The 15189-nt window shown below is 42.7% G+C and overlaps 1 protein-coding gene across 2 annotated transcripts in view; it reads left to right on the forward strand.

Annotated features, from left to right (window-relative positions):
• Positions 1-1778: 1778 nt before the first annotated feature.
• MANBA (mannosidase beta) overlaps positions 1779-15189 on the forward strand; it is a 125775-nt gene continuing 112364 nt past the window's right edge. Inside the window, exons 1-2 of one of the 2 annotated variants that reach the window (XM_044946167.2) lie at positions 1779-2062; positions 12939-13033. In XM_044946167.2, coding sequence (XP_044802102.2) covers positions 1886-2062; positions 12939-13033 — 272 coding nt within the window. In that variant the 5' untranslated portion in view covers positions 1779-1885. The remainder of the gene's footprint in view (positions 2063-12938; positions 13034-15189) is intronic. The other variant, XM_025290371.3, reaches the window with a different exon arrangement.

A 15189-nucleotide genomic window follows, 5' to 3' on the forward strand; every position in this document is an offset into this window, starting at 1 on the left:
TTTACAGTTCACTCATGGTGGTGTACAGTATATGAATTTGGATCAATGTGTTTTCAAAGTGAAGTAATCCTAATGATGTCATATTTGTGTCTTGGGCTGAAAGGAGGAATGCTAAGTCTCTATTCTTGTTTTTTTAAATAGATGCCCTAAAATGTTTGTAATAGAATAACAGAATATATCCAAACATATTCACAGGGATGAGATGAATTTTCCTTTGACTTGGCTTAATGGGCTCTCTGGGATTTACAAACAAAAACAAACACCCCTTTGCCACCCTTGCTGCCGTAAGTCTTGTTATCAGTTCTGAACAGACTTCGGCTGGCCATTTGATGCCATGAGTCAGGGAATATAATTTGAGTTTAGAGCTCCGTTCCTATTAGAAGTAAAAATGCTTCTGGAGTGAAGAAGCCTTTGAACCAGCCAGAGCCTTTCCCCCTTAACATCAATGGGCCCCACGGCAAGGAGATGAGAGCCAGGAAAGGCTCTTTTCTGACCGTCTGACAGGCGGTCACCTGACTTCTTTGGACCTTGTTCCCTCAGCTGTAAAGCCAGAGCCTTGGGCTGGATAATCCAAATGTCCCTAAAAGCTAGGGACAAGATGCTAGGCTTTTGAAAACGCTGACTGTAAAAAAATAAAATACCATTCTGTGTCTACAGAATCAGGCAACTCCAAGGCCATCATAAGGCAAAACAAAGGTTGGATTTGATGAGGGGAGAACTTCTCTTCAAAGACTTCTGCTTAAATATAGGAATAAGGCAGATAACATCAACACAGTCATATGTCAGTCTATTTTATGCAATGTGAAATTCCTTCTTAACTTCCCAGATCACAGTTACATCCAATTGCAAAATTGGGACTCAGGTAAACTGCGCCGCCATGACACTTGACATAAACCTGTGGTATTTTTGGGGTACCTTGGCATTCCTAGGACAGCCAAATATGTTAACTCATTGTGTGCTGATCACAACCCGGAAAAAAGAGTACTGTCTCCATTTTCGAGTTCAGGAAACAGGAGTATTAGAAATTTCGTGGCTTGCCTAAGTCCCACAGCTACTGAGCGACAGAGGATTTTAAATTTGCCTGTGCATTTTAGTTCAGGTTTCCCGAACGTCAGGAACCTCCTCTGAGTGACTTTACAAAACAGAAGGTTGTAGTCCACGAACATCAGGCCAACGTGCTTTGTTTTCTCTGGCTGGGCCCTATGTTGCACGAATTTTCTCAGCTCTCACAACAACCCTACGAATAGGTACTTTAGTATTTATACTTGTTTACTGCGCAGACTATTCTTGAGACCAACCTGTAGAGCAGCAAAAGATGCGCGTTACCCGTGTCGGGGTCTGGGGAAACTGGGGGAAACTGAAGTGATGGGGTGTCTTGGTTTTCTGTTCTTTGGAGCGTCTCTGGCTGTATTCTCCTCACACTACTGTCTGTCCCTGAGCTCCCCGAGGCTGTGTGCCACTTTGCGCCCAGAGATTTGTGTGTCCCAATTACCGTGCATGGCTCTCGCCTTCCGTTCACACGCCGAAGCAGTTGGAATAAGCCCAGAGAAGGACGCAGACCGCGGCAGTCCGAGCCCAGAGCGATCCGAGCCCGGAGCGGAGCACAGGTGCAGCGGCTCCAGCACTCACGACCGCAGGCTTCCGCCAAACCGCGCGATCTCTGCGCTGCCAGCCCGCCCGCGGAGCTGGGGATCCGCCGAGGTGCCTTTAGCTCAGCTGACCTGGGGGCGTGGCCGCGAATCGGGGGCGTGGGCGGGAGTCGGCGGCGTGGGCGGGACCGGGGGCGGGCCCCGGGGCGGGGACAGCCAGAGCTCAGGCCGAGGGTGGCTTCCGCTGCCCACCGCATCCCTCGCGTTCTTGCCCTCTGCGGGTACCGGGCAATACCATGCTCCTCCGCCTGCTCCTGCTGCTTGCGCCGTGCGGTGCGGACTTCGCTACCAAGGTGGTCAGCATCAGTTTGCGGGGAAACTGGAAGATCCACAGCGGGAACGGTTCGCTGCAGCTGCCCGCGGCGGTTCCCGGTTGCGTGCACAGCGCCTTGTTCAACAAGAGGATCATCAAGGTATTGTGTGCGGCCGCCCCGCTAGGAATCTGCGCCCAGGTCCCTCGCACGGTGAGAGGGGCCCAGGAACAGCCTGACCGCCCCCGAGCCCGGCGGTGTTCTCCTGGGTTTGGCACTAACTTCCGCTTTGCTTCTTGTGGTCTCCAGGGGGTTGGACGTGGGGGGAGGGTGGCGAGGCAATGTATCTACTCTTGGCGAAGAGCACCGCTGGGGTCCGGGCTAGATGGAGACTGAGCCACCCTCACACTGGGGCCGCAGTAACTCAGGAAAGCGGAGCTTCAGGCAGTTATACCGGCAGTGTTATTGCCATGGTTCTCCGCTGAAGCGTGGATTATCACTGACAGAGCCTAAGGCGGGGGATGAGTGTTTCAACTACTCGAACACTGCAGGGGACGATAGTGTTTTCCCAAGTAAATGTTAACTATATTCAATAATGCCTTAGTTTTTCATTTTCGCTTTTAGGGTCAGATTTGGAATTGATACAGCAGCACATAGGCTGAGGAGAAGAGACGCAGGTGTAAGGTTAGGATTGTCAGTGCTAGTGTGAAGGCTAAATAATTGTTAAGGCTGGGATATGAAGAAAGATGCTGTTTCCTTGCACTGCATGTGATGTGGTTGTGTGTGTCCCAATAGAGGCTTCAGTTTATAGACTTCTTATGGCGGACGTTTTCCTGTTTGGCTGCCTGTGGGTAGAGGTTTGCAAACACACTGCCACTTCCCACCGTTTTTTCCTTCCATCTACTGCACATCTTTAATGGCTTTGCTTGGGACAAGATGTACTTGATAAGTGATTGGCACACATTGTTCGGATCCTCCTAAAAACTCCAGGGTAAGTGTCACACAGTATAGGAGGCTATGAAGTCAGGCCAGGCTAGTTTAGAATTCCGTTTCTGCCACTCTAAAGAATAAGTCTTATCTGCATTTTATGGATGATACGAATTATGGAGCCCAGAGAGGTGGAGAATGTACCCAAGATCACACAGCAATTTAGAGTGACAGAAATGGAATTCTAAATCAACCTGGCCTGACTTCATGGCCTTCTGTATTGTATGCCACTTCCCCTGGTGGTCTGAAAAATCATGCATTTTTAAAGCACTGCAGTTAACTGTCAGGAATATAGTTCAAAGTTTACTTAAATGACAGGACAATTGACAGGTTATGCAGATTTCTGATCTGGTATCATTAGCTCTTTTTCAAAGAAGCAAATGTAAATGACACTGACCATGGTCCTGTTTATTTTTTTTTTAAGTAAGTCATTCTCAAACTTAAGTATTTAAACTATTTTTAGTTAACACACTGCTTATGACATGGACCCTAAGGCTTCACTAACCCATACTGTGAGGATGCTTTTGTTTATATTGCAGTGTCTCTCCTGCCTCATTTTCCTGATTAAGGCAATGGGAAATCACTAGTGGCTGTAGTAAATCAGAATACTGTTCCATGTTACAGGGCTGCATACCAAGAAACATTTTGTTACTCGTTAAAGTGAATGATGTGCTCATAGACTGAAACAACTGACTTTTCCTCATGGGAACAATTTACAATGTCTGTTAGATCTGTTAATAAATTCTTAGGAAAACTTTAAGTTTCAATAAGGTAGATGTGGCTTCCCTGAAGGCTCAGTGGTAAAGAATCCGTCCACAGTGCAGGAGACATTGGGTTGGAAAGATCCCCTGGAGAAGGAAGTGGCTACCCACTGCAGTTTTCTTCCCTGGAGGATCCCATGGACTGAGGAGCCTGGTGAGCAGCAATCCTTGGGGTGGCAAAGGAGTCAGACACAACTTAGTGACTAAACAACAACAAGATAAATGTAGGTCTTAAATGATAAGAGATGGGGAGCTTTTGGCGATTGGGGAACTCCAGGACTATGGATAATAACCTACATCAAGTATCATGTTGAGTAATATGATATTGTTATTCCACCTGCTTTATTATAACATCCATTCTTGGTGTTGACCTCAGGAAATATTCTATAGCTTAGAGCAGATGCTGGTCTAAATATGGTGTTTACATGAGAACTTGAAACATATCTTCTTGAAGTCATTCATCTAATTATCTCATAAATATTTATTTGGTACCTCCAAGCATTATTCTAGGTGCTTGGAATTGATAGCTTATGGTGAACCATGGATTCATGATCTCCGAAGAAGATTTAGCTTCGGAACCAGGGACCAGGCTTGATCACTCAAGAGCTTTTGTGTAGCAGAGTTTTATTAACATGAAAAAGGGACAGAGAAAACCTCTGACATAAACATCAGAAGGGGACTGAGAGTGCCCCACTGGCTAGTCTTAGGGAGGTAAAAAAATATACTTTTTTCACTTGGTCATTACAGTAAATCAAAAGAATGTCTTAAGGTTGTAGACCCACTCCTACAATATACATTTTAAGATAACAGATTAGAACTAACAATAGAAAGATCTTACCAGACCCACTCCCATAATACACATTTTTAAGATGACAGGATTAGTCAGAAAGTTCTCAAGAAGGAGAAACAGTCCTCAAGCAGGATACATTGTTGTCATATAATCATTGGTACAGAGTTTAAGGGAAAACATATCCTTGAGTAAGATGAATTGTTTTGTTGTTCAGTCATCAGCTCTGGGCTTAAAGAAAAAAAATGTCCTTTTCTCCTTCTTGAGAGCGCCAGACCCCTATCTTCTAGAGAGCCCCAGACCACCCACTCCCACAATATATATCTTAAATTAACAAGATTAGAACTAACAATAGAAAGGTCTTATCAGACCCACTCCCACAAAGTCTTGAGATAACAAGGTTAGTCAGAAAACCTTGTTAAGGAGAAGCATGTCCTTGAGCATGTTATACTGACTAAAACAAAGCAATGTAGAAAATAAGTTTGTCTTTTTCTCCTTGAGAGCCCCAGACCCTTTTCTCCTTCTCCAGGACTCTGGACCCCTTTCTCCTCCTGGAGCACCCTGGACTTCTTATCAACCTACCCAGGAGTTGGCTCTCAGAATCAAGTGGTGAAGAAAACAGTTTTTGTCCCAATAGACATTCTAGTGGAGGAGATAAATAATAAGCAGATATTAATAGATAATATAGTGACAGCTGGTACACTGAAAAAAAAAAATAAAGCAGGTTAAAAGAAGAGAGAATGAAGGCTGATTGGAAAAGATTCTATTTTTTAAAAAGTGGTTAAAGATAGCCATTTTGATAAAGATCTTCTGAGGAGATCAGTTTTAAGCCAAAATGCATTTCCAGCAAAAAAAGGAAGAAAAGATGGCAGTGGGGAGAGGAGAGGCCTTGAGGCAGGAACATGCTTGGTGAGCTCCAGAAATAGCCAAAAGGCAAGTGTGGCTGTAACCCTATGACTGCGAGGGCAGGTGGATAAGTTAAAAGTAGGCCTCTAGGGTAGATCATGCAGGAAGGCCATTGAGAAAAACTTTGGATTTTATTCTGCAATGATGGGGAAATTTTTTAGCTAAATTTTAGTTAGTATACATTCTTATTTTTCTTAGACAAATTTTTAGAAGTGTAATTGCTGATTCAAAAGAATATACATTTTTTTCTTTTACTATATACATCTAAATTGTTCTCCATAAAATTTGTACCAGTTTTACACTCCTGTCGTGACTTTATTAGAGTGCTTATTTTAAGTGCTAGATTTGAATATTATTAAAAAAATCAAAAATAGAGACAATTTACTTTCTAGTGAGGTTAATAATTTTTATATGTTTATGTTATTTGTGATTCGGGATTACTTATTCCTATTTTTAATCTATTTTTCTATTGACTGTCTTTTAAAATATAGATTTGTTAGATCTCTTTTTATATATTTTCAAAATTTTCCATGTGTTAATGATATAGTTTATTATATAGATGTTTTAAAGTTTTATTTGTTGAAATCTTATAAACTTTTTTCTTTTATGATTGTTTCTGTCTTGGTATTATGCTTTGTAATTTTCTCTCTCCTAATTAAATAAATATTTACCTGTAGTTTCTCCTTTTAGTATTTTTATGTTTCTTCTTTTGTATGTTTGTATTTAAAATTTTGATCCATTTGAGTTTTTCAAATAATTAAGCAATTTTTTTATATCCCAGGATTTGACAGTTTCTCTTTTGTCCAATAATAAAACATTACTTTTATCATGCACAGAGTTGATGATTGATACAATTTTCTTATTCTCTACTTTTAAATTCTTTTTAAAAGAATAATAAATGTTCAGTACTTATTGTACAAAAATGATGCAGAGAAATATAAAATATGAAGTCAATCCCTGAGATGGTTTTGTAAGCTACTTCATTTAAAATATATTATGAACATCTGTTTGTATCTATTCAGTTCAGTTCATTTCAGTCTCTCAGTCGTGTCCGACTCTTTGCGACCCCATGAATTGCAGCACGCCAGGCCTCCCTGTCCATCACCAACTCCCAGAGTTCACTCAGACTCACGTCCATCGAGTCAGTGATGCCATCCAGCCATCTCATCCTCTGTCGTGCCCTTCTCCTCCTGCCCCCAATCCCTCCCAGCATCAGAGTCTTTTTCCAATGAGTCAACTCTTCGCATGAGGTGGCCCAAGTACTGGAGTTTCAGCTTGAGCATCATTCCTTCCAAAGAAATCCCAGGGCTGATCTCCTTCAGAATGGACTGGTTGGATCTCCTTGCAGTCCAAGGGACTCTCAAGAGTCTTCTCCAACACCACAGTTCAAAAGCATCAATTCTTCGGCGCTCAGCCTTCTTCACAGTCCAACTCTCACATCCATACATGACTACAGGAAAAACCATAGCCTTGACTAGATGGACCTTTGTTGGCAAAGTAATGTCTCTGCTTTTGAATATGCTGTCTAGGTTGGTCACAACTATAAATATAGATCTTCAAAATTTTTTAATTACTGCATGGACTCCATTATAAAGATTTTCCTACTCAAATCTACACTTAAAAATATAAGAAAATATATTGATTGCAAAGAGTTGTACATGACCGAGCAACTGAGCACAAGCACATATTGAAAATATATTGTAAATACACATACACTACCAAAAACAGTAGGTACCAGATACAATGACTGGTACCAGATGGTATAAAAGTGCAGGTAAATGGAAATGAAGCCTGTAGTTCAGTTGAAAAAATGCAGACTTTGGTGTTGGCCCAAGTTTATTTCATCCCTGGATGTACTTCTGCTTTGTCATGGGACCTCAGGAAAAACACTTCACCCTTTGGAGCTTTAGTTTCTTCCAGTATAAAATGGTATTTACTGCACATCTTTGTTATGAGGATTAGAGTAAATGAGTGACTATCTTGGAGGCTAATATAAAGTAAATGGTCAACAAGTGATACTCTTACTGTCTTTAGGGTTCATGGCTTTGTTTTAACAACTCATTACTTACGTGGGTCCTTACTCATCAGAGGTAATGCTGAGCTGCTGTTTGCTTCAAACAAAACTCACAATTTTAATATGAGCAGAGGAGATCAGACCACTCTGGAACCAAATTAAGTTGGTTGCTTAGCATATGCAGTATCTATTATAAATGTAATGTGAGCCTCCACAACTTTTATTTTAGAGAGAGTAAGGTATTTGCCTTTAGAGTAGTTTTTTAATAGGTTTTATTTATTTTTTTTGGCGGGGGGAGCAATTTTAGGTTCTCTGCAAAATTAAATGGAAAATACAGACAGTTCCCATACGTCCCCCACACACGAACAGCTGCCCTACCACCAACACCTCCTGTCAGAGTGCTACATTTGTACCATCAGTGAACCTTACAGTGACACATGTTATTCCTGGAAGTCCATAGTTTATATTACTATTCATTCTATGGATTTTGACAAATATGTAACGATGTGTGCCCACCATCATAGTATCATTCAGAATAGTTTCACTGCCCTAGAGATCCTCTGTTCTCTACCTATTCATCCTTCTCTCCTCCTTTATCTCTAGTAGCCACTGATGCTTTTAGTGTCTCCATAGCGTTGCCTTGCCAGAACATCATATAATTGGCATCATATAGTCTGTAGCCAGAGTGCCTGATGAACTATGGACGGAGGTTTGTGACATTGTACAGGAGACAGGAATCAAGACTATCCCCAAGAAAAAGAAATGCAAAAAAGCAAAATGGCTGTCTGAGGAGACCTTACAAATAGCTGTGAAAAGAAGGGAAGTGAAAAGCAAATGAGAAAAAAAAAAGATATACCCATTTCAATGCAGAGTTCCAAAGAATGGCAAGGAGAGATAAGAAAGCCTTCCTCAGCAATCAATGCAAAGAAATAGAGGAAAACAATAGAATGGGAAAGACTAGAGATCTCTTCAAGAAAATCAGAGATACCAAGGGAACATTTCATGCAAAGATGGGCACAATAAAGGACAGAAATGGTAGGGACCTAACAGAAGCAGAAGGTATTAAGAAGAGGTGGCAAGTATACACAGAAGAACTGTACAAAAAAGATCTTCATGACCAAGATAATCTCTATGGTGTGATCACTGACCTAGAGCCAGACATTCTGGAATGTGAAGTCAAGTGGGCCTTAGGAAGCATCACTATGAACAAAGCTAGTGGAGGTGATGGAATTCCAGTTGAGCTATTTCAAATCCTGAAAGATGACGCTGTGAAAGTGCTGCACTCAGTTATGCCACCAATTTTGGAAAACTCAGCAGTGGCCACAGGACTGGAAAACGTCAATTTTCATTCTAATCCCAAAGAAAGACAATGCTAAAGAATGCTCAAACTACCTCACAATTGCACTCATCTCACACGTTAATAAAAAAATGCTCAAAATTCTCCAAGCCAGGCTTCAGCAATATGTGAACCGTGAACTTCCAGATGTTCAAGCTGGTTTTAGAAAAGGCAGAGGAACCAGAGATCAAATTGCCAACATCCGCTGGATCATTGAAAAAGCAAGAGAGTTCCAGAAAAACATCTATTTCTGCTTTATATGACAAAGCCTTTCACTGTATGGATCACAATAAACTGTGGGAAATTCTGAAAGAGATGGGAATACCAGAACACCTGACCTGCCTCTTGAGAAATTTGTATGCAGGTCAGGAAGCAACAGTTAGAACTGGACATGGAACAACAGACTGGTTCCAAATAGGAAAAGGAGTACGTTAAGGCTGTATATTGTCACCCTGCTTATTTAACTTATATGCAGAGTACAACATGAGAAATGCTGGGCTGGAGGAAGCACAAGCTGGAATCAAGATTGCCGGGAGAAATATCAATAACCTCAGATATGCAGATGACACTACCCTTATGGCAGAAAGTGAAGAAGAACTAAAGAGCCTCTTGATGAAAGTGAAAGTGGAGAGTGAAAAAGTTGGCTTAAAGCTCAACATTCAGAAAACGAAGATCATGGCATCTGGTCCCATCACTTCATGGGAAATAGATGGGGAAACAGTGGAAACAGTGGAATACTTCATTTTTCTGGATTCCAAAATCACTGCAGATGGTGATTGCAAAGCCATGAAATTAAAAGACACTTACTCCTTGGAAGGAAAGTTATGACCAACCTAGATAGCATATTCAAAAGCAGAGACATTACTTTGCCAACAAAGGTCCGTCTAGTCAAGGCTGTGGTTTTTCCAGTGGTCATGTATGGATGTGAGAATTGAACTGTGAAGAAAGCTGAGCACTGAAGAAGTGATGCTTTTGAACTGTGGTGTTGGAGAAGACTCTTAGAGTCCCTTGGAGTGCAAGGAGATCCAACCAGTCCATCCTAAAGGAGACCAGTCCTGGGTGTTCATTGGAAGGACTGATGTTGAAGCTGAGACTCCAATACTTTGGCCACCTGATGCGAAGAGCTGACTTATTTGAAAAGACCCTGATGCTGGGAAGGATTGAGGGCAGGAGGAGAAGGGGACGACAGAGGATGACATGGCTAGATGGCATCACCGACTCAATGGACATGGGTTTGGGTGGACTCCGGGAGATGGTGATGGACAGGGAGGCCTGGCGTGCTGCCGTTCATGGGGTCGCAAGGAGTCGGACACAACTGAGCAACTGAACTGAACTGAACTGAGTCTGTAGCCTTTCCAGATTTGCTTCTTTCAAGAAATAGGAAATATTTAACATCTAAATTCTCCTTTTCTAGAAAAAATGTATCTTAGATGATTATCCCCTGGAGCTGAACATGCTGATTCTTTCAAGGATCTGGGAGATAGGAAGCAGTCTTGCGCCTCGTCAGCCATCCCTGAGGTTGTTAGCAGGTTGAACTTTAGCAGGTTGAAGTGTTGCAACTACATTAGCCTTCACACCTTCTTTCTCCCGATATTTTTAACTAGATTGGATTGAGTCCATAGTGTAGAGTTATAAATAGGGCAGGGTGGAGACACATGGGCAGGCTTATATTTAGGTGCCTCTTCAAACCTGTGTCCTTAACTATTTGCTTCACGTTAGTTCAGTGGAAAGTGCTGGGTGCCGTGTGTGGGGGAAGAGAAGAAAAGGAAGCAAGTGGGCTGGGCCTGACGCCCCCCATTTAGCAGAATAAAAAGCTCACAGGTTAACCAGACCTTAAAAGTCAGTTTGGTGATTATTGGTTGTTGTTAAATCTGGTCAACTGCTGATCGCCCCTGTGATATCAAAATGTTTCTTCCAGTCAGGAGCAGTTTCTGGTTGACACGTTTTTTTTCCATCTTGATACACACCCAGTGATGTTATAGTCCCTCTTACATTTTGTGCCCTGGGCAGGTGCCCAGCTGGCTGTTGTCAGTGGTCAGCCCTTATCTGTGCGGAACGTAGATAAAGCCAGCTTTTCCCTCTCAACTTGGAGTTCCTGAGGAAATCACCCTTGGCCCTGGCCCAGTCAGAGGCGAGAAGCCCTCTGAGCCTGCCCGGTGTCCCCCTGTGTAGCTGTGGTGTTGTTTACGGACAGATGAACTGAAAAGCTTCTTGTACCATTCTGCCTCCTGCCTGGGAGCCCTCATCAGGAAGGTAAAGGGTAGAAAATGAGAAGGGGAAGAAAGACGTAAGTATTATGGACGAGGAATTGGGGCTGGACCCTCAGATAGAATAGCATCTGTGAACAGCCAGCAGGCCAGTCATCTAAGGCAGAGGCTCATGAAGGGCCAGATATTATTAATACTGTTTTAGGCATCATGGGTCCTTTGGTCTCGCTCATGTCTACTCAGCTCTGCTATTATAGCATGAAAACTGCTGTATATAATTTACAAAGGAATGGACCTGTCTGTGCTCCTGTAAAACTTTACTGATACATGTCCATTCTTAGTTCACTGGCCACCCAAAAACAGATAGTGAGCTGCATTAGGCCTGTGGCTTGTAGTTTGCAGACCTGGTCTAGGCTAATACAGGAAACATGAAGTCTGTAAGTTTGACAGTATCTATGCTCTCTGCATGTTCTCTAGAGAAATACTTTTTGTGCTCACTTAGGAGAAAGAAGTGGCAACCCACTCCAGTGTTCTTGCCTGGAGAATCCCAGGGACAGGGGAGCCTGGTGGGCTGTCGTCTATGGGGTCGCACAGAGTTGGACACGACTGAAGCGACTTAGCAGCAGCAGCAGCAGTAAAGCTGAGGGCTTCCCTGATGGCTTGGATGGTAAAGAATCCATCTGCAATGCAGGAGACCCCAATGTGATTCCTGGGTCGGAAAGATCCCCTGGAGAAGGGATACGTGACCCACTCCAGTGTTCTTGGGCTTTCCTGGTGGCTCAGATGGTAAAGAATCCACCTGCAGTGTGGAAGACCTGGGTTTGACCCCTGGATTGGGAAGATCCCCTGGAGGAGGGCATGGCCACCCACACCAGTATTCTTGCCTGGGGAATCCCCATAGACAGAGGAGCCTGATGGGCTACAGTCCATGGGGTCACAAAAAGTCGGATACGACTGACCAACTAAGCATAGCATAGTAAAGCTGAGGGCTCCCCAGATGGTGCTAGTGGTGAAGAACCCACCTGCCAATGCAGAAGACATAAGAGGTAAGAGACAAGGGTTCGATCTCTGGGTCGGGAAGATCCCCTGGAGGAGGGCATGACAGCCCACTCCAGTATTCTTGCCTGGAGAATCCCATGGACAGAGGAGCCTAGTGGGGTACAGTCCATAGGGTTGCAAAGACTTGGACATGGCTGAAGCGACCTGGCATGCACACACTTACAGTAAAGCTGAGTGAAAAATAACTTTGTAAATGCAGAGTAAATACGAGGAGTTGGGAGTTCGGCTGATCTTTGGGCAACAGAGAGGAAGCATCCCCCCAGGGAAGCCAGCTGAGATAGTAGCAGCAAAATGCAAAGTGAGAACCAGAGAGCAGTGCGTGCCTGATGGCGTCACACCATTGCGAGAGCTGCCGTTCGTTCTCTGCTGTGACCTTGCAGGTTCTGTGTTTGGTTTTAACAGGGGAACCCAATCTTCATCTCCACATCTCCACGTATTTCTTTGATAATGAAACTATGTGTGTCCTAGTCGCTTAGTCATGTCCGACTCTTTGCAAGCCCATGGACTGTAGCCCACCAGGCTCCTCTGTCGGTGGGATTCTCCAGGTAGGAATACTGGAGTGGGTTGCCATGCCCTCCTCCAGGGGATCTTCCTGACCCAGGGATTGAATTCAGGTCTCTGGCACTGCAGGCAGATTCTTTGCCATCTGAGCCAACAGGGAAGCCCTAATGAAACTGTAATAGTTATAGCTCATCGTGCTTTCATTTCAGGTATTTTGTTAGACTTTTACATTTAAAAATATTTTTAGTATTTTTAGGATGCTAATGCCATGGCAACTTTGTTTGAAAGGTAATGGTCTCTTAAATAGATGGAGCTTTAGCCTTGAGGATGGGATGGGCCAGCATATGAAATGCTTGCAATCCCAGGCCAAGAGTTAATTGATTTTTAGATAATAAATAACTATCATTACTGGTTTATTTCATGTTTATTTAATTAATTATTTTTGCATATTTAATCACCTACTGTATTTTTTATCAACAGGATCCATACTACAGATTTAATAACCTTGACTACAGATGGATTGCCTTGGATAACTGGACCTATATCAAGAAATTTAAACTCCACTCTGATATGAGGTACATATGTGTGTATATCTATATTTATATCTATATCTGTTTATTCATTTATTATTATTATTTGAACTTTTCTTCTTTTTCGGTTTGCAGTAATCTTTTGTTTGTTTAGGTTACATTGTCATACTAAAGCCTGAACTATAAAAGTGAAAATATGATTTGTGCTTTGATTTGTGTATGAGGATTGTGCTGCTGATCATCAGTCACAGAATTATCTCTTATTGTCATTTTTTTCCAGTGGTTATAATGGCATCACCTAGACTTAGTTCTTTTATCTGCCTTTTCTTTTCCCTGCTCTCCCAGTAATCCATAAAGTGTACATATTTACAATATTGTCAAATAGTCTTAGATATACATCATTTGCTTGATATAGTGTTAACCAGCCACAGAAACTATGCTATTGGCCTTATATTATATCATGAGGACACGAGGAAAGATATGGTATAGTTTTCAGTAATGTCCTATGTAGCAGAAGTGAAGTTGCTCAGTCGTGCCCGACTCTTTGCGACCCCATGGATAGTAGCCTGCACCAAGCTCCTCCATCCATGGGATTTTCAAGGCAAGAGTACTGGAGTGGGGTTGCCATTTCCTTCTCCAGGGAATCTTCCCAACCCAGGGATCGAACCCAGGTCTCTCACATTGTAGACAGACGCTTTACCGTCTGAGCCACCAGGGAAGTCTTATGTAGCAGAATGTACAATTGGGTTATGTAGCAGAATGTAACCCAATTATGTGTGCATGTGCTGAGTTGCTCAGTCATGTCTGACTCTTTTCAATGCCATGGACTGTAGCCTGCCAGGCTCCTCTGTCCATGGAATTTTCCAGGCAAGAATACTGCAGTGAGTTGCTATTTCCTACTCCAGGGTATCTTCCTGACCTATAGACTGAACCTGCTCTCCTGCATTGGCAGACAGTTTCTTTACCACTGGGCCACCTTGGAAGCTTCAACCTAATTATATTAATATCTACCACTGTTATTGCTAAATTAAAAAAAAACCCTCTGTCCTTTTAATATGACCTTTTTTTGGGGGGGGGGGGTGCGTAATTAATCACTAGCTTCTTAAAAGAGAAATAAAGCCAGAAAATAGTGCTCAGTATCTTGGAGTTACAATGTTTCAGACTCTATTTCCAGCTAATACTTAAAATATCTCCAATAGGGGGTCCTCTTTCATCCTGAACTCAACATTTAGTTAACCAATTGACTGTCCGACTTAAAGCTTGCATTAGATTCCAGCCACCTCATTGTTTCTCTTAATATAATATCTTCCCAATCTCCCATGCCCAGTGAGTTTTTGGCTTATCATATCTTTTCTTCATCTTCCTGTATTTGGCCTGTTTCTGAGTCCTGTTAATTTTTGCCTATCATTTCTCTTGATCCAGCCCCTCCCTGCCTCCTCATTTCTAAGTTTCCACCTTTGCCTAGGCCTTTATACCTGGCCTTTATACCTTTGCCTAGGCCTTAATACCTGGCATTAGGCCTGTGCTACCTACTAAGATTTCTTGCTTTGTCTTTGTATTCTCTAGTCTTCTGTATGTAGAAACATTAGATTCATCTCTTCCAAATTCTTATTCATTTTATTTTTTGGCTGCTCTGGGTCTCTATTGCTGTGCTCAGGCTTTCGTTATTGCTGTGGGAGTTACTCTCTAGTTGCGATGTGCAGGCTTCTCATTGCCATGGCTTCTTTTGTTGCAGATCATGGGCTCTGGGCTTCAGCAGTTGTGGTACATGGGCTTAGTCGCCCCCAGGCATATGGGATCTTCCTGGACCAGGGATTGAACCAGTTAGACGAATTCTTAACCACTCAACCTCCAGGAAAGCCCCCAAATGTTTATGTTACCGTGATATTCTCGCTTAAGAATGAGAGTGTCTTCCTTTTTATTGGCAGATCAAGTTGAACCTTCTCTGCTTGTCTGTGAAAATGCTGCTTACTGTTGCAAGTCCTATACCACTTCCTGCATCCCCATCCCCCTAGTCCTCTCCCAGCCCTAGGCAACTGCTAATTTATTTTTTATCTCTATGCATTTTCTCTTCTGGAAATCTCAAAGAAATGGATTTGTACAACATATACCTCCTTTATGACTGGCTAATTTCACTTAGCATAATGATGTTTTCAAGTTCAAGTTCTGTGTTATCATGTCCACCAGTACTTCATTTGTTT

Source organism: Bubalus bubalis, chromosome 7 (genome assembly GCF_019923935.1).
Source record: "Bubalus bubalis isolate 160015118507 breed Murrah chromosome 7, NDDB_SH_1, whole genome shotgun sequence".
Taxonomy (NCBI): Eukaryota; Metazoa; Chordata; class Mammalia; order Artiodactyla; family Bovidae; genus Bubalus; species Bubalus bubalis.